Below are 20,100 nucleotides of genomic sequence, written 5' to 3'. Positions count from 1 at the left end.
GGGAGGAAGAGAGGTGCGGATTGGGTTACGCTGCCGGAAGGGGGGCGGATCTCTATTGTGGCGGTGAGGAAAAGGAAGCTCAGAAGGGTCGAAAGAAATATAAAAGCAAAGGCTATTTTCCTGCTTTCTTTTTGTTTTTACTTTCTTTCTGTTTCTTTTTCCTTAAGAGCGAGCGGCCCTTGCGGTGGCGGTTTGGGTTGGGCGCCGCTGAGGTGAGGGGGTCTCGCCTCCCGCACGCTGGTAGGTGAGTGCGGCCTGGGCCCTGGCCAGGCAGCGAGACCTGGGCTCCGGCTTCCTCGCTCCGGAGGTGAGGGGCTGCGTTTGATGCGAGGTTTAGGGCCAGGTCTGCCCTCAGTCCGCTCTCTCGCCCAGTGTTCTGAGTCACCGGGGACAGGGGCTTACGGGGTCCAGCCTGAGGGAAGCCGAGGGAGCCCGCGGGAATGCCTTCAGGTCCTGTGGAGGAGGATGCCGACCCTTTCAAGCGGTCCTGGGACTTTGGGCCTCTAGTCGGCTCCCCTCTACCTTTTCTGTCAGGTGGGGCTACCCAGCCTCCAGGTGAGGAGCGGGCTGTATCCCAGAGGTCTTGGAACGGCTCCAGGCTACTCGGGAGATGTGTGGGGTGCCTGGTTGGAAATGATTGAGTCACAGAATTAGCGCAGGAGGAGAAACATTTATTATGTACCATGTACCAGTAGATGTGCTCAGTGCATTTTCTTCTAATAGAAAACAAACCAGTGTGCTCGTTTTGCAGAAAACTTAGGAAACTAAGACCGCGCGGGTTGAAGCGTCTTGTTAGAGTTGCTGACCCAGGTTAATGTCAGTGCGTATGGCGGGAAAGGGGGAGACCTATTCGTTCAGATCACTGGTTCTTAAACTAGTAGAAAACAAAAGTTTCTGCGGCCCTTTAAAAATGCATATTCTCGGACCCCACCCCAGATAGTCGGACTAGGGTGTTGGGTGGGACCCAAGAAGCCAAGTGCGGGTCTGGTGGTCAGAATTCTCAGTGACTTCTTCTGTACCAGCTGTTGGGTAAGATTTGTTGATAATTTATAAAGCTCTTTGCCTTATTGCTGTGTTAACAAGGACCCTGTAAAATGGTTTGGAAGGCGCTGCTTTTGAAACCCTTGAGAGGAATTAGTGTGTAGGCCCCTTTTTGATAACAAGCAGTTGAGCTGAGGTAAAGGCAGCTGGTACAGTCTTTGAAATAGAGCTTGAGGTTAACAATTTGTAAGGGTCTGAAAACAGAGGCTGCCCAATTATCTTTCTCACCTGAGGTCTTGGTTCCTCAGGTGAGAAATTCGTGGTTGTGAGAAAGGAAGAATTATGTTAATAACATTTACCTGGTTAACAGTGTTTAGCTTCTAAGAATCTTGCTGTTTTGGTTAGAATCAAGCTGCTGCTTCAGAAATTGAAAACCACATATCTGGTAAATGAAGTAATTTAACTGCATGGTTCAGCCATAGACTCAGTTGTGTGTAATTATGTCTTCGTGGCAGCTAAATTAAACAATTTCAGTGTGCTCACTGTTGATCACCTTTTGTACCTGCTTTGTCTTAATTCTCAAATATCAACTGTGTCACTTTTTACTATAGGATGTGTTTTACAGATTACTTTGTCCTTGTCTTTGGTTTTCTGCATTTTCTTTGGTGTCTTTCATTAGTTCTGTAAAATTCTCAGCCATTTTATATTCATGTATTGCTTCTTCCCCGTCGTTTATCTTCCTTCTTTATTGATTTAACATAGACCTTTTCACTCTCTTCTTTATGCCTCTTACTCTTTTTATTTTTCTATACTATATTCTGGATAATTTCTTCTTTATTAATTCTCTCATAGGTTATTTCTAACCTGTTACTAAACTGATCTGTTGCAATCTTAAATTCAGTTATTGCATGTATTAGTTACTGAAGTTCTATTTTTTTTTTCTTTTCAAATGTGCCATGCCACTGTCTTACTGTTTCTTATTCTCTGCTATTAATTTTGAGGCTTGGTTTTTATTTCTTTAAACATGGTAAGCATAGTTGTTTTGTAATCTATATGTGTTAATTCCTTTGGGAGTGTGAATTTCCTTTGGGTCTGTTTCTGTTACCCATTATTCCTGCTTTTTTTCTTACTAGTTCACCTTTACCTTGATGGTGTAGTTCTTTGGGGTACCAGATTAAGATGGAGAAAGAGGTGGTTATCAAACTCCGCACACCCTGTGTGGGCTCCCTACTTTTGAGTTTTGCTTCGCAAGGGCACCAAAACAGCAGCTTTCAAGATCAGAGAAATCCTTGGGATGAAAACCAGTTTGAATATTGGACTTAATCTGGTTTTCACCTTGTCTTGGGTTTTTGGCGAAATTCTTTACCGTCTTGTTAGCTTTTCTATTTGTTTAAAAATTATTTTAAAAAATTCTTCAAGGGCTTCCCTGGTGGCGCAGTGCTTGAGAGTCCGCCTGCCAAGGCAGGGGACGCGGGTTCGTGCCCCCGTCTGGGAGGATCCCATGTACCGCGGAGCGGCTGGCTGGGCCCGTGAGCCATGGCCGCTGAGCCTGCGCGTCCGGACCCTGCGCTCCGCAACGGGAGAGCCCACAGCAGTGAGAGGCCCGCATACCGAGAAAAAAAAAAAAAAAATTCTGTCAGTTTTACTTATCATAGAGGTAGGGGATTGGTCTCAATTACCTAGTCCACTATTTCTGGAAATAAAGGCCCCCTTTGATTTTGATTTTAGAGTGTGAAATATGTCATTTCAGGCAAACTTGAGTTAAAGATTATTCTTAATATATCTAAAACTTCCACCACTTTTCACTGTGCAGTGTCATAGCTGCAAAATTAAGCTTCCCCTGTGCTTTTTTTCTAGTCTTCCTTATCTAACTTTTATTCTCTTAGAGCATTTAACCTCATTCTACATTTCCTTAAATTGCTCATATACCAACCTTATCTCTTTTATTGAATGCAAGTTCCTCACTTGCTAAAAAGTAGTGCCAGTTTACTACCTAGCACTGTCCCTTGCGCATGATAGGTTCCCTGTAAAGATTTACTTCAAAAATACAGCTGAATGAGTTAGTGGGCCTTGTATGATTGGTGTAATGTAAAACTTTTTTTTTCTTTTTAAAATTTGGCCTTAAGAGAGGAAATACATAAAGCCTGGAGGGTGGGGGTGGGAAGGAGTGATTCAGTGTGGATTAGGTTCCAAAGTTAGCTCAGATGGTAAAATAATGTGTAATCAAAGCTATCCTCGAAAAACTTTTAGGGAGGCACCATGTTGGATGTAGGTATACCAGTGCAGCAAAATTCCAGCATGGCCAGATTTTCCTCCAGCTTTGAAACAGATGCTGTTTTTCTTCCTTTGAGTCCCAGATGAAGTAGTTGGTTTGCATTTAGGAATCACAACGTGTAAAAAAATATAACTAATATTAGAATCACACATAGTGAGGGAAGTATTTATACTCTGAGAGGCACACATGAATTGGGGAGCTGAGAATCAGCTAAGGGAACCAATATTTAAGTTCTCTCTTTTTTTCTTCCAGTGGATATAGATAAATTCAGGGTAAATGCACATATGATGAGATTTTGTTTTTGTGCTATGGAAAGATAAATGTATATTTAGGTTTTTTTTTTTAACTTTTAACTTCATGTGTTTTTTAGATGCCTAGACAACCAGAAGTTTACATCAAATTGCTCTTTATAGTAAACATTCTAAATATGAATTACATTGCTTTTATGGTGTACCTTTATTTTGAGATTCTTTAGTCTTTGGTAGTGGAGTAGGTTAAATAAGCCTCAGTGTTAGAAGAGTGACTAAGGATTACTTTGTCTAGTAATAAGTGCTGACAAAGTGTTCTCTGTTAGTAGTTGTCATTCTCCAAAGTTTTATTTATTTATTTATTTATTTATTTATGGCTGCGTTGGGTCTTCGTTGCTGCCCGTGGGCTTTCTCTAGTTGGCGTGAGTGGGGGCTACTCTTGGTTGCGGTGCGTGGGCTTCTCATTGCTGTGGCTTCTCTGGTTGCAGAGCATGGGCTCTAGGCACGCGGGCTTCAGTAGTTGTGGCGCATGGGCTTAGTTGCTCCGTGGCATGTGGGATCTTCCCAGACCAGGGGTAGAACCCGTGTCCCCTGCCTTGGCAGGCAGATTCTTAACCACTGCGCCACCAGGAAAGTCCCTGAAGTTTTATAATACAGGGAAAGTTGGCTTGATCTAAACTGCTGTAGCTTGGTAGAAGTGCCTTCTGGGCAGAAAGCAGTCTTTATTTGGAATATTTTTGAGTTTGGCAGATGGCAAATTCCTCTTAGTTGCTGTCCTGCATTTTGAAATCCCATGTGACCTGAACATCAGCGTAAAAATGTTGGAAGAGCAGTACTTAAGTATATTTACTGACAGAAAGAAAGTGGATTGGCCTATTGTTTTTGCTCCCCAAAGGGAAGCCTTAGAACACTGTAACACAGAGATCTGATCTTCCCTGGTGTATTTTTACACGTACGGTGTATCTAATGTTAGAAATTAGGAGGGTATGGTGGCTAGTGATGTAAACACTTACGTAGTCTGCCATCACAAAATTCAGTTCCATAGGAAACCAGATCTCATTAATTTGTATCATGGCACAAGCTAAATGGAATAATTTTCAGGTCAGCAATGGCAATTATTTTGGGAGCAGCAATGTAAGTTTTGTTTTTTAAAACTTGTATAGCATGGTATGTATGAGTCCATTCTGTCCCACCAACCTGGAAATTAAATACTACAGCCTCCAGTACAAATACAGTAGTTCAGTGTTTAACATTTACTTCAGCTTGAAAGATAAGAACTTTGTTTCTTTGGCTGTCAAGCAAATTTGAAAACTCTTTGCATCAGTTTGAAACTTTTAAGTTGGGACAGAGTGATTTTGGCATGGTTTTGGTTTTCCATGAATTCCCTATTTGAAGAACTTAAATAATCCTTTAAAAAATAATGTAATATTTAATTTGATAATTAAACTTGAGTCACCATGCAAAAAAGCTATGTGAGTAAAGGAAAGTTGGCAGCATTTATTTTTTCTAAAATTAAACACAGTAAGGACAAAATAAGCATTCTCAATGTAAATCCTCTTCATCCCTAAATGAATTTTATAATAAATCCCCAGACCCTTGGGCTTTCGTTTGTTTGTGTTTTGTTTTAAATTATTCTGGCAAACAAAAGAGGAAAATAAGAGGCTTGTGAAAATTTAGATAGGCTGTAGGAATTTGAAATAGACACTTTAACTTCTGGTTTCTCTGTCTACTTCCAGAAGAAGGTAAGTTGTGGATACTCATCACCTTTCTAATGCAGAATAAACAGTCAGTGAATGTTGGACTCTTCAGAGAAAAATGCTTTGTGTGGGAAATATTTATTGCCTAGTGTGAGAGCATTTTTTTAGTCAGTTGAAATTACAGGAAAGTAGCAAGAGATTTTTTAGTAAAATAAATTATTTATTTATTTTTGGTTGTGTTGGGTGTTCATCGCTGTGCACGGGCTTTCTGTAGTTGCAGCCAGCGGGGGCTACTCTTCGTTGTGGTGTGCGGGCTTCTCATTGCGGTGGCTTCTCTTGTTGGCGGAGCACAGGCTCTTATGCATGTGGGCTTCAGAAGTTGTGGCACGCGGGCTCTAGAATGCAGGCTCAGTAGTTGTGGTGTATGGGCTTAGTTGCTCTGTGGCATGTGGGATCTTCCCAGACCGGGGCTTGAACCCGTGTCCCCTGCATCGGCAGGTGGATTCTTTTTTTTTTTTTTTTTTTTCTTTTTTAAAATATTTATTTAGGCTGTGCAGGATCTTTAGTTGTGACATGCAGACTTCTTAGTTGCAGCATGCAGATCTTAGTTGCAGCATGTGGGATCTAGTTCCCTGACCAGGGAACGAACCTGGGCCCCCTGCACTGGGAGCGTGGAGTCCTACCCACTGGACCACCAGGGAAGTCCCGGCAGGTAGATTCTTAACCAGTGCACCACCAGGGAAGTCCCACAAGAGTTATTCTTGAAGAAGACGTCAGTTATCTAATATAGTAATGTGATGTAATCTTTGGTCTTGTGTTTCCTATTGCACAAGTTGTATAGTGTTTGAGTAGAATTCCCTATGGGACAAAGACGCTTTGGTGAATATTTGTTTAATAACTACCATTTTCTATAATTTACATTGGACAGTAACTAAGAATATTCATGTGAGAGCATTCCTCCCTGCTGAAATTCTTCAAATTCTCTCCATGGTTGGTTTATTCAATAAGTATGTCTTTATATTTAACGTATGGCAGACACTGTGCTAATAAGCACTGTGAATAAAAAGAGCTGTTGGAATAGTCATAAATGATAAAACACAATGGGTAAGTGCTATAGTAGAGTAATAAATAGCTGGAATGGGGGCCAGAGGAGAAACAGGGAGACTAATGGAATGCTCTTGGAGTAGTTTATGCAAGATGAGGCCCTGAAAAGAAGAGATTAGAAAGGAAAGGACTCTTGAAGGAGAGGATGAATTAGAAAGAGATCATTATGAGGTAGAAATAAGAGAATTTGGAGACTGTTGGCATGTAAGGGAAAAAGGAGTCTAGATATATGCCCAGGTTTTCAGCCTGGGAAACTTGATTGATCCATATTTGTGCCTTTCATTACTGCCTCTTACCTGTACTGTTCACTTTGGTAATTCATTACATACACTATTATCTGGTATTAACTAGTGCAAGAGTACTAACTCTTAAAGTTTATTTTCTTTATCTCCCCATAGAATTTGGCACAGTACTGGACACAGTTCAGTATTCAGCACAATGTTGAGTTTATTTAAATTGAATTAATAATAAAACAGTAAAAGAGAGAACCACAGTAAAGGGGAAATATAGAATTACCAAATATGTATACATGTACGTTTTTCCTAATCTCTTTTGTGATCCCTTTCCCACTTCACATATCATGGTTGTTTATGTCACTGATTTATTTCTCCTGCACTCCTTGAGTACAGACAGTATTTCTCTCACTCCCATAACTAGAGCTTAGCATAGCACTTTGTAGTAAAGGCAAACCTTTCAAAGCATTTTTAAGCAGGTGTCAAACACTGTGCTAAGTGCTTTACGTGAATTCTCTTGTTATCCTCACAAAAGCTTTATGTTGTGCAGTACTATTTTAATCCCCATTGGTGAGTGCAATCTGTGGATTGGGAAACTAAGGCTCAGAGGAGTTAAGTGACTTGTCCAGGATCATACAACTTATAATTGGCATAACCGAGGTCTCTTGATCTCAGGGTCTATAGTCTTCATCATTACCTGTATCATTACCTCTTGTAAGGAGACTGCAACAGAAGGTATTTGTTATATATTGGTTGAATTAGATTAGGTTGTAGTGAAAGGTGTCTGAAGTTAAGCTGACTTCTTGGCAATATTTATTGACAGTGAAGTTTTGAATCCTGAAAAGACCTGAATATTTCTGGAGAAGAAATATTCTGAGTATTTTCCAGAATACTCAGGAGTATGACCACTTGTTCATGAAAATTTTCTGTACTTTAACCTCTCCTAATATAAAAATTAATTAGTCAGAGAGCCACTGGTGGCATTGAAGGCAAGAAGGGAACAACAGTAGTTGAAGTGCCAGGGAATGAGAACCTACAGAAGATGTGCAAATTGAAGAAAGAGATGGATAAAACAGTCTATGGTTTAGTCTTGGCCCTTTTAAACTCACAGAAATTTGTTATAATTAGGTGTGGCCATCTAGTTTTATTTTGGGAATGAGGGAATGTCAGGATTATATTAGCTTTAAAGAAGAGAGTTTTGGACTTCCCTGGTGGTGCAGTGGTTAAGAACCTGCCTGCCAATGCAGGGGACACGGATTCGAGCCCTGGTCTGGGAGGATCCCACATGCCACGGAGCAACTAAGCCTGTATGCCACACCTATTGAACCTGTGCTCTGGAGCCCACAAACTACTAAATAAATAAATATATTTATTTTTAAAATAAATTAAAGTAAAGAACAGATTTTTTACAAGTGTTCATTAGTTTTTACTATGTGAGTGTTTTCTCAGGAAATCAACCCTTTGAGAGAAGTAGAGTTTCTCTGTCAAATTCTAAATCCATTGTCTTTAAATTTCCTTTTTTTAATGTGTTTCTGCCTTGTTTTCATTTTCATTAGCCATTGGTGATCCTTGATTTTGTCCTTATTTGTGAAAGATGGGGAAATAGCATAGGCTAAACTCTTTGGGTAGAAGCTGGATTCTAACACTCTTTAAAAAAAAACTATTTATTTATTTATTGGCTGCGTTGGGTCTTTGTTGCTGCGTGCGGGCTTTCTCTAGTTGTGGTGAGCGGGGGCTACTCTTCGTTGGGGTGCTTGGGCTTCTCATTGTGGTGGCTTCTCTTGTTGCAGGGCACAAGAGGCTCTAGGCGTGCGGGCTTCAATAGTTGTGGCATTTGGACTCAGTAGTTGTGGCACATGGACTTAGTTGCTCCACGGCATGTGGGATCTTCCTGGACCAGGGATCAGACCCGTGTCCCCTGCCTTGGCAGGCAGATTCTTAACCACTGCGCCGCCAGGGAAGTCCCGAATTCTAACACTTTTGAGAAAAAGATTGATGAAAAGGAGAGTAAGAATGTCTTGGAATCCCATAAATTTGTCTTTTCCCAAAAGTAAGTGATAAATGTTGGGAAGATTCTTGTTTTTCTAGAGTTTCTGTTTCAAATTCAAACCCTTGTTTACTTACATGTATCCTAGAGGCTCTGTCCCTTGAGTTTCAGGGATCTTTGTTAAAGTTAAATGAAGGTAGGTTCTTCTTTTTCCAAAAACTCAACAGGCTATGAAAATTAAATAAATGGTTTTACTTCCTTAATTTTACATTATAAGAATAATCTTAAGAGTCTCTGAATTCTTATTTAGATTGAAGCATGTAAGATTCTAGGTTTTTATTTTGGCCTTGTGGAAGAGTTCTTTCAGTATTAATATTTTCATTTTTTAAGTGTAACGGGAGTGAAGAGATGCATTTAATGGCATACCAGTTGCATTACCATATGCTAAAATTTATTTCCCAGGTTTAAATCATATGCAATTTGTTAAGTTCACTGCTTTGAAACACTTCTTTCTCTATTTTATAAGATTAGAGGAACTAGAAATGTTTGACCTAGAAAAGCGACAAATTAGGAGGAAAATGGGAGTTGTCTTCAAACAACTGCAGCATTGTCATGTTGAAAAAGCGATATGGCTCCTTTTGTGTAGTCCCAGTGCATTGAACCTGTGTGTGGAATTTATAGGGAGACAGATTTCAGTTCAGTTTAAGGAAGAACTATCCTGCCAGTCAGATCTGCTCAGAGAGTCAGCTGCCTGGAAGGGAGTACAGTTTTAAAGTATGGGTTGGATGAAAATCTCCTGGGTATGGATGGTGGGTTCTGTTGCCAGATGGAGAATTGTTTGAGGTGGACTATAAGGACCCGTTGCACTCTGAATTATTTACCAGGAAATAAGAGTGAGAGGACAGCCAATTTAGGGTGAGAAAGGAGAGCTACAGCTAAGAAAGGGGACATTGAGGGCCCAATATGTCTCTCCCATCCATTAGAATTCTACATAGTTGATGTTTTCTCTGCCAGAGAGATTTAAGAAAATGTTGGCTCTTGTTCCATAAGAGGTCATTATGCAGAACTTGAGGAATTTTTGGCATGGTCACAGAGACAGAACAGTTCTGTTTCTGTATTAGTCCTCTGGCTGGAGACATCAAGTAATGCTAAATCAAAAGTGTCCAGGTTGTGGGCTTTAGGTGGGAGCAACAGCTTCTGTCAATTGATTTGGCTTTCTTTCTAGTAAATTTAAAAATTTTCTCATTGTTGTTTCCTTGAACTAAACTTCAACAGTAGGATTTAGGCGGAGACTATTCTTTTGTTCTGCATGTTTGGATTTATTTTCTCAGTTTCCATTTTTGTCTTTACTAGAGAAAAATGTTTCATGAACATTCTCAGCACTGGAATTTTTTTTTAACATCTTTATTGGAGTATAATTGCTTTACAATGGTGTGTTAGTTTCTGCTTTACAACAAAGTGCATCAGTTATACATATGTCCCCATATCTCTTCCCTCTTGCGTCTCCCTCCCTCCCACCCAACTTCCCTATCCCACCCCTCTAGGTGGTCACAAAGCACCGAGCTGATCTCCCTGTGCTATGCGGCTGCTTCCCACTAGCTATCTGTTTTACATTTGGTAGTGTATATATGTCCATGCCACTCTCTCACTTCATCACAGCTTACCCTTCCCCCTCCCCATATCCTCAAGTCCATGCTCTAGTAGGTCTGTGTTTTATTCCCATCCTACCCCTAGTCTCTTCATGACATTTTTTCTTAGATTGCATATATATGTGTTAGCATATGGTATTTGTTTTTCTCCTTCTGACTTACTTCACTCTGTATGACAGATTCCAGGTCTATCCACCTCATTACAAATAACTCAGTTTCATTTCTTTTTATGGCTGAGTAGTATTCCATTGTATATATGTGCCACATCTTCTTTATCCATTCATCTGTTGATGGACACTTAGGTTGCTTCCATGTCCTGGCTATTGTAAATAGAGCTGCAATGAACATTTTGGTACATGACTCTTTTTGAATTATGGTTTTCTCAGGGTATATGCCCAGTAGTGGGATTGCAGGGTTGTATGGTAGTTCTATTTGTAGTTTTTTAAGGAACCTCCATACTGTTCTCCATAGTGGCTGTATCAATTTACATTCCCACCAGCAGTGCAAAAGTGTTCCCTTTTCTCCACACCCTTTTTTTGTTATTGAGCTGCATGAGTTGCTTATAAATTTTGGATATTAATCCTTTGTCAGTTGCTTCATTTGCAAATATTTTCTCCTATTCTGAGGGTTGTCTTTTGGTCTTGTTTATGGTATCCTTTGCTGTGCAAAAGCTTTTAAGTTTCATTAAGTCCCATTTGTTTATTTTTGTTTTTATTTCCATTTCTCTAGGAGGTGGGTCAAAAAGGATCTTGCTGTGATTTATGTCATAGAGTGTTGTGCCTATGTTTTCCTCTAAGAGTTTGATAGTGTCTGGCCTTACATGTAGATTTTTAACCCATTTTGAGTTTATTTTTGTGTATGGTGTTAGAGAGTGTTCTAATTTCATACTTGTACATGTACCTGTCCAGTTTTCCCAGCACCACTTATTGAAGAGGCTGTCTTTTCTCCACTGTATGTTCTTCCCTCCTTTATCAAAGGTAAGGTGACCATATGTCAGCACTGGAATTTGATATAGGAAGAAAGCTGAAATTGACATGTCCTTCTTCTCAAGGAGTATCCCTGGTTTCTGGGAAGGGATATGGTGAAGTGGGTAAGAGTATGAATTTTTGCTCTCAGGCCTGGATTTGATTCTCAGCTCCACCATTCACCACCTTTATCACCTTAGATAAGTGACCTAACTTCTCTGGGCCTAAAGTGCATAAAGTGGTTGAGGTCATTGTGGGAATGAGAAAAAAGAAGGATGGAGGATAGAATCTTAAGTGGGGCAGATTTGGAGTTTACAGGGAGGAAGGTTAGGAAGAGATGAAAGAGGAGTCATTTTAGTAGAGTACAGAGGACATGGAACCTGAAGTGGGGAGATCTGGGTTCTTCTAGTCTTACTTTCTCCACTTGTGGTCTGTGTGCCTCCAGGCATATCACTTCCCTGCTGAATGGACTAGTCTCACCTCTAAGGCTCCTTGAACATCTGAGTTTCTCCTTTTGGAATCTACTTGGAAATAAAAACAAGTGGATCAAGGTGGTGTAATATCCCTGAAACAGGAATTTCGAGAAGGAACAATGTCAGGGTGTCCAGGAGGCCAATATGTGTATATTAGAGGGACAGAGAAAAATCTGGAATGTAAGATTTACTGTGGCATATCATGAGAATTATTCCAGGTCCTCTCGCTTGAGTTTGTAGATAACATAGATGTTGATAAAACTACTTGATACGTTAGGAAAATGTAATCATGTGCTTTCATCAATGACCTGTACATTAAACTGCTTGAGGATTTCTCAATTCAATGTTGAAAGGAGTTTTGAGGTAGTCTATTGCTGGGAGAGACAGAGCTCAATCTTCTTGTTTCTCTTTAGAATTTTAATTGCAGTTCTCACTTGAAATGGTTTGTTTGTTTGTTTGTTTTAGACTGATCCATTATGGATGGAGGGAATGATGGTAACCTTGTTATCAAAAAGAGGTTTGTGTCTGAGGCAGAATTAGATGAACGGCGCAAAAGGAGGCAAGAAGAATGGGAGAAAGTTCGAAAACCTGAAGATCCAGAAGGTATAGAGGCTTGTAGACCTTTAATCCTTACAACCCTGCAAAGTGGGTATTAATGTCTTCGCTTTAGAGTAGAGAAACTGAGGCTCAAGGGACCTATGTAAGGCCTCCATAGCTGGGAGCAGAACCAGGGTCCTCACATCTTTGCCCTTTCCACTCTGCCACACTGTCTTCCAGGAGATTCCGCTAGTCTATTCCATCTATTCAGGTGGATCCAGGATCTGAACAGCTGAGAATGCTGCTACCATGCAGGGTTTGGGTGGACCCCTCATCCAGTTAACTGTCTCAGGCCATGGGCCCTATTAACATTGATAGTTGGCTTTGAGAACTGCTGGCCCCTCTCTGAGGTCCAAAGGGAAGCTGTGTACTTTGTACTATTTTTGTGTTATCTTTGCCCTCAGATCATGCAGAGACTTGACTTTATCTTTAAAATCCTTTGTGATTCCAAAATAATATGAAAGGATTCTAAAGTATGTATTCCCCCCCCCTCCCTTTCTTTCAGAATGCCCAGAGGAGGTTTATGACCCTCGGTCTCTATATGAAAGGCTACAGGAACAGAAAGATAGGAAGCAGCAGGAGTATGAAGAACAGTTCAAATTCAGTAAGCTTCAGAAAACACAGTGTCCAAGGGACTCTGCAGGGCCTTTTTGGTGCACTTTTGCCCTGTGCAACACTTTTACTAACCAGCCATGAAATTGTTTTGATTATCTTCAGATAAAATTGTCTTTAGATGCTCATTTGGTGGAAAAGAGACAACTTTCTACCATCTAGACCACATTGAACATTTTTGTTTAGAACTCAAGATACCCATTTTAATTTTATGATAATATCTAGTAATGGGAGAGATGCCTTGATTTTATGTCGTGTTATCTATCCAAAAGCTTTGGTGTTTACAAATTCTTTCTTCTAATCCCCTGAAGTATCTGCTATTTATTAAAATATAGGACAAGGAAAATTCTTATTTGACTATATTTTTCTTTTAGCCTGTTAAGTGTTCCTTGTTTAACTATTTCCTCAGAAAACATGGTAAGAGGCTTAGATGAAGATGAGACCAACTTCCTTGATGAGGTTTCTCGGCAGCAGGAACTAATAGAAAAGCAGCGAAGAGAAGAAGAACTGAAAGAACTGAAGGAATACAGAATATCCTTTGTAGTTTGTGAGGAATGTATAAGGTGTCAGTTTCTCATCAACATCTATGCATTATAGTTTCTTCATAAGTAGAATTGAGGGTCTTCTGCCTGGTGATCTCTAGTTCCCTTTCAACACTGATGTTCCTATGACTCTGAATAACTGGCAGTGATATGTAGAGTTATGTTGCGTGCAGGAATCTGTTGCAATCAAAAGTCCAGATCCTTTAGGATTAACTAAAGGCCTAAATCCTAATAGTCAGTACCAGGGTATCCCTGCCTTGTGGAATTAGACTCTGAAACAGGTGGGCGATGCAGTGAACCTCATCCAGGGGAGAAACTGGCTTCTATGCTTTAAAAGGAAATGTTTAGCAGCCCTCCTGTGTCCTTAGTAATACCTTCCCTACAGATACAGCCTGGTTTGTCCCCATAGTTGTGTAGAGAAAGCATCCAAGAGAACTTTGTTTTGGTTCACTATTGCCTTTTTGGCATCCACTTGAATGTCTTAATAGACATCCCAAATGTAACGTGGCTGAATCAAAATTCTCGATTCCTTGCCTCGTTACCCCGACCCTCATCACACCACCTCCTCCCGCCACTCCCAATCTCTTCTTTTTCTGGTCTTCCCAATCTCAGTAATGGTACTCCTATACTCCCAGGTGCCTGGGCCAAAACCTACCTCCAAAATGTACTCCAAATTTTGCAGTTCTTGCTTCCTCTGCTGCCACTGCAGTCGTCGTAGACCTTCTCTGGACTACTGTGACCATCTAATTGTCTCTGCTTCTGCTCTCCTCCCCCACTATCCATTCTCTAGACAATAGTCTGGGGAACTTTTGAAAACATACATGGGATCATATCACTTTCCTGTTTGAAACACTAGTGACTTCCTGTTGCATTTAGTCTTAAGTCTGCATTCCTTACCAGGTCCTACAAGGCTCTGCATGATTTTGGCCAGCCCACCACCCTGTTGTATCTTGAACTACTCTTTCTCCTGTTTACTATACTCCAGCCTACTGGCCTTCTTTATGTTCCTCTCATACTGAGCTGTGTGAGGCATTTGCTATTTCCTCAGCCTGGAATGCTCTGCCCTCAGAGTTTACAAGGCTGGCATTTCATGTCACTTGGGTCTCAGCTCTGTTCCTCATAGAGCACCCCATCTAAAATTGTACGCACCCCCACCATTGACTATAATGTCATTTTTTTAATGGTCTCTGTCACTACCTGAAAATCTTAATTTATATGCTTACTGGTTTGTGTGCTTCTTTATTGCTGGAATATAAAGTAAGCTCCATAAGAACAAGGACTTGATCACCACTGATTTCTCCAGTGCTTGGCATATAGTAAGTTCTCAGTATATATGTGTATATATTAATGAATGACTCATAGGAGAGGTTAAAAGGGCCACCTTAGCTTTTTCCTTCTGTGAGGAAGCTAATTTGAGTATTTCATGCTTGTATGTTGAATAACCTCACTAGTGTGACTGAACAGGCTTTACCTCTAAGATTGATGATATGACTGTGTGTATGTGCTAGTTAGTATTTTTTGCAGAGGGTGTGCAGTAGGTTCCATTAAAGAGTTATGTAGGAAAAAATGTGGACAGACTCCCAGGGATTTGGTTTAAGACAAGGTGACTGACGGTGATCAAGATAAGGTGGCAGCACTGTGCCGCAAGACCTGCTCTGAACTGGTAGCGAAAGACCTGGCTTCAAGTCCCAGTTTTTCTAGTGGAATTCTGGTATAACACTAAGATAGGAATTGATGGAAAGTCACACCTCCATCCCAACTGTAGGATTGAGCTTGATTTTTCTGAAGCTTCCCTTCCGAACTCTGTTCCGTGGCGACCCCAGGATAATATTATGCACTGATATATCTGAGATGGGCAGATATATGTATTGCATTGTTTCAGGCACCTGGCTTTTTCCTCTAAAGAAAAATATATTAATTACACTCATTTGAATTATGTCTTGTTTCATGTGCTTAATTTGGTAGGCAAGCAAATAAGATAGTGTTTCCCAAAGTAGCATTTTGGAGAGTATTGTTGGTGTGGTATGAGTGTGAGAGGCCTTTCGGTTTTCAATTCAAAGGGAAGAATGAACAGGGCAGCCATGAGGCAAAAGATACTTTTCTGTCCTGGTAACATTGCAGCACAATATTGAAGAGGCTTCAGGGGTATTAGCTTTATATATATATATATTTATATTTATTTATTTTGTTTATATTTATCTTTGGCTGCGTTGGGTCTTCGTTGCTGTGCGTGGGCTTTCTCTAGTTGCAGAGAGTGGGGGCTTCTCATTGCAGTGGTGTCTCTTGTTGCGGAGCATGGGCTCTAGGTGCGCAGGCTCAGTAGTTGTGGTGCATGGGCTTAGTTGCTTCGCGGCATGTGGGGTCTTCCCGGACCAGGGCTCGAACCCATGTCCCCTGCATTGTCAGGTGGATTCTTAACCACTGAGCCACCAGGGAAGCCCAGGGTATTAGTTTTTATTGGAAACTTGGAACGTTCTGACTGTCAAGAAAAACTGAAGCAAAACAAGCCTTCCAACCCACTGATGTGCTAATCCCAAGCATGCATGTAGCCAGAGTCGTGTTGAAATAGGAATTGAAGGATTAGACATTTGTTTATTGAAGCTCTAAATCAGGAGCTGGTTCTTGGCTTTGCTTGGTTGCTATAAAATGATACATTTTGTAATGTGATACTTGTGAATACAAATAAGCTATGGTTTGTGCCAGTATAAACAACAGAACTCTTGTTTCTTTCAGGTTAGAGCAGTATTTATTAATATTATGTATGTTTTAAAACAATGATCTTTTTTTTAAAAAAAAAATTTATTTATTTATTTATTTAGGGCTGTGTTGGGTCTTCGTTTCTGTGCGTGGGCTTTTCTCTAGTTGCGGCGAGTGGGGGCCACTCTTCATCACGGTGCACAGGCCTCTCACTGTTGTGGCTTCTCTTGTTGTGGAGCACAATCTCCAGACGCACAGGCTCAGTAGTTGTGGCTCACGGGCCTAGTGGCGCTGCGGCATGTGGGATCCTCCCAGACTAGGGCTCGAACCTGTGACCCCTGCATTGGCAGGCAGATTCTCAACCACTGTGCCACCAGGGAAGCCCAAAACAATGTGATTTTTAAAAAAATGCTCATCTAATGCATTCCATAAGGTTTTTGAGATGTGTTTGTATATTTAAAGCATTTTAGGGGGAGCGGGACTTAGGGGAAAAAAGGGCTTATGCTTTGGATGTGGATCAAAAATATAACTACCACTTCCCTTCCTGCCCACCAAAAAAGAGGTTGAGGGCTTTTGTTCACTTCAAAAGAATAGAAAGTTAAGTGTTGGTTTCTGTCTTTGTCTTGTTATTATAAATGTGTGGTTTTGTTATATTTTTTCCATTTTTGTTTTATTTTTCAATATTTAATATTAAGAATTTTCTTTGAGAGTTTCTATCCTTTAGTGATGGAGTTGTAGGTAAAAATCACAGCATGCTCATTGTTTTTGTTATTCTGTACTAGAAAGATGAAATTTCTGTTTCCTTCATTTTTATTCTAAAAAAATGAACATTTAGTATTAACATATCCGTTTCCATGATGACCTTAAAAACATTAAATTGTTGAAACTCAAAATAGTACTGAGCATTATGCATAATCCGTATTGAATATTACAAATGTTTAAGATAACTGGTACCCATAAGAATCGAGTTAGTGTCTGAAGAGTGATCAGAATTAGAATTTTGTAATTTCTGGTACCCAATTTCTCCATTATTCAAAGATACAGGAATAGCTTAGACCATATACCCCTATCCCCGCCCCTTTGGGCTGATAATACATACTTCTTAGATATCTTGGGCACTAGATGTCACTATTGTTCCAGCAAGGCATTACTGCATCTTAAGTAAGATATTCCAATACATGTTTCAGTGCTTATCTGTTGATTGATATGTTGTGGGAGAGCATGAAAGGGAAGGAGGGGAGGGGGTTGGTGGAGAGAACAAAAGAAACTGGCAAGGCTTGAGGGCCAGAGATTGACATCAAGCATGAAAAAAGTATGTTACGAGTGAACTGGTTGTTTTATGCTTTTAAAACAACCAGTGTTGTGTTGCATATACACAGAGGTTTCTCATTAAATCACCTTGAGAGTGTTTAAAACAGGTTCCTGGGCCTCTGGAGGTCCTTATTCAGTAGGTTTGGGACAGGGGAGGGACTCTGTCTTTTAATGAGCCTTAAGGTGATTCTGATGTTGTCTTGCACAAGCAGAGTAGGAGTTAGTTTTCATGATGTCTAAAATTGAATGCCACTGGTAGTCATAGGACACTCCACAAAATTTGATTTTACCCTTGGGAGAAAAAGCAAATATTTTTATGTTTTCAGGGAAGCTACATTTTTTCTGTTGCATTCTTCAAGATCTTTGTTTTCTCCAGCAAGCATGATATTGGCCATGTCTGGTAATAGGTTTTCTGGCCGTACTCAGATTTTCATTGAGAATCAAAGGGAAAAAGTTTGCTTCTCTGTATTATTTTGGGCTTGATTTGCTGTTTTCCTCCTATTTATTTATTTACTTAAAAATATATTTATTTTTTGGCTGTGCTGGGTCTTAGTTGCAGCATGCAGGATCTAGTTCCCTGACCAGGGATCGAACCCAGGCCCCCTGCATTGGGAGTGCAGAGTCTTAACCACTGGACCACCAGGGAAGTCCCTTCATTTCTTTTTAAATCAGCTGGATTTGACTGGCAGAATAAGGAGGGGAGGGCATTTTAAAAATAAGTAGGTTGAACATTCCATGGCAGAGCTCAAGTCCTCACGGGTTATACCTGCCTTCCATCTCTTGATTTATCATTGTCCTGCTGTAGCTCTTCTTTTTGCTTAGTTTGACCCTTAACCTGTAACTCACAGTAATCTCAGCAAGGTTGGAATTTCTCAAGAAAACAAGAAGGAAGTGGAGAAGAAAGTGGCTGTGAAGCCCACAGAAACCAAGACCAAGTTCTCCCAGGCAAAGCTGTTGGCAGGAGCTGTGAAGCATAAGAGGTCAGCCTGAATTCACACAACTTTAATCTCCTTCTGACTGTGTGCTTTAAAATGCCAGATTAATGGTAGCCAGAACAAAAGGTTACCTAAGCATAGGTCTTGGTGAAGTTCCTTTGGTGGTCTTAACTCTCTCTCCCCTACCAGATTTGGTGTTTTCTATAGCCTTTGACCCTTGTCTCTCTGTTCATTCAACATAATAGCTACTCTTCATTGGATGCCTGCCATGTGCCACACATTGTGTTAAGTACTTTATATGCATGATTTCTTTTATTCCTCTCAACAAGTCTGTGAAGTACAGGTTGTTATTATCAGATGAAGAGACAGAATCTCAGAGGTTGAGAACCTTTGTCCAAGGTCACAAAGTAGCAGGAGAGGTGGAGTTCAGTACTTGAGCATCTGTTTCTAGGCAAACAAGGTAGCAAGTTCTATGGAAGGATTTATATAGGGTGTAATGAGATCAAGGAGGAGGAATAACTCTGCCTGGAGGTGGATATATGTGCTCATGTTGGGGAAGTTAAGGCATTAGAAAGAAGAGATTGATTAGGTAAGACGACTAGGGCTTTGACAGGCAGACGGGGAGAGCAGAACATCTCAGGAAGGGAGAAGAGCTGGGGCAAGGGCACTATGATCTGTAAGAACATAGCAGCTGTGACAGGGTTACACACCTGTCTGGGCCTCTGCTTGTTTGTTGTGGGTTAGCAGCACTGCCTTGTTTGTTCCTCTCTTTTCAAGTCTTGAAATGGCACCAAAGTGATTAAATCTGGTCATTTCAATTTGACTAACCCTACCACAGGCAAAAGGATGTTAAGCTTAAGTGCAGACTATTAGGAAAATCAATATGGTATATTGGCGACCAGCCACATGTTTTGAAGAAAGTGTGCTGATGCAGTTTTGTGGTTTGGCACACCTTCTGTCTGATGATGTTCCCAGGAACATTGCTAGGAACGTTGCTTACATGTAAAAATGTTGTCATGGTATAGCAGCCAAGGGAAGGAATATCAGTACCCTGAAAAGGGCCAGTTACCCCAGCCATGAATTATTCCTTTCAAGTTTTCATATAAGCTTTCTTGCTGGCCTAGTGTCTTTGAGGATTTGGATTTGGGTCAGTTATACTGGGCTATACCAAGAAAGGGCTTTCTAGGTGGTCAGTTAGTTACTTCTCAGCAGTGTCTTGCTTCTAGCAGAATGTGTGTTGTGAGTAGCTTTCCTAGTCCTTAGATCAACCTTTATTAGATCATCCTTTGTTTTGTGTAGCAAGGTGATAAATTAGTCTCCTGGGGCAGGAGTTCCTAATCTACCCAGCCTTGGGTTTATTAGAGTCACCTGGGAGTTTGTTAATACTGTAGATCGCCTCACACTAATTCTGTCTGGCTCAGTAAGTTTGGAGTGAGGTCTGGAAGTCTAATTTTTAAAGTTCCATGGATAATTCCAATGCTTGGTGAAAGTCTGATGCCTGATGTATGTTATGAAGCATAGTAATAAAACAAGCCCTGCTGAACCCATCACCCAACTTAAGACCTAGAGCATTATCAACAATATGAGTCTGCCTCTGTGCTCCTCCCCATTCTGTCTCTGTGCCTTGCCATCCCCACGCCACTTTCCTATATCTAGTTTACCATTCTTTTGCCTTTCTTTTTTTAAAGAAGATGTTGGGGGTAGGAGTTTATTTATTTATTTATTTTTGCTGTGTTGGGTCTTCGTTTCTGTGCGAGGGCTTTCTCTAGTTGTGGCAAGCAGGGGTCACTCTTC

General features: G+C 40.6%; 1 protein-coding gene and 1 non-coding gene across 8 annotated transcripts in view; one reads left to right on the top strand and one right to left on the bottom strand.

The window, feature by feature from the left end:
- The first annotated feature begins 22 nt into the window (after positions 1–22).
- Positions 23–20,100, top strand: part of PSME3IP1 (proteasome activator subunit 3 interacting protein 1) — a 45,931-nt gene continuing 25,853 nt past the window's right edge. The window contains exons 1-6 of one of the 7 annotated variants that reach the window (XM_067019250.1): positions 45–63; positions 168–244; positions 12,078–12,215; positions 12,715–12,813; positions 13,231–13,353; positions 18,219–18,351. In XM_067019250.1, the coding sequence (XP_066875351.1) occupies positions 12,089–12,215; positions 12,715–12,813; positions 13,231–13,353; positions 18,219–18,351 (482 nt within the window). In that variant the 5' untranslated portion in view covers positions 45–63; positions 168–244; positions 12,078–12,088. Of the gene's footprint in view, positions 308–11,128; positions 11,152–12,077; positions 12,216–12,714; positions 12,814–13,230; positions 13,354–18,218; positions 18,352–20,100 lie in introns of those variants that run through there. The other 6 variants (XM_067019253.1, XM_067019251.1, XM_059043909.2 and 3 more) reach the window with 6 other exon arrangements.
- TRNAG-CCC (transfer RNA glycine (anticodon CCC)) lies at positions 17,945–18,017 on the bottom strand. The gene has a single exon. It is a non-coding gene; the product is annotated as a tRNA-Gly (tRNA).

The sequence above is a fragment of the Kogia breviceps genome, chromosome 18 (genome assembly GCF_026419965.1).
Source record: "Kogia breviceps isolate mKogBre1 chromosome 18, mKogBre1 haplotype 1, whole genome shotgun sequence".
In the NCBI taxonomy this organism is placed as follows: Eukaryota; Metazoa; Chordata; class Mammalia; order Artiodactyla; family Physeteridae; genus Kogia; species Kogia breviceps.
This window is presented reverse-complemented; position numbering and strand designations above follow the sequence as displayed.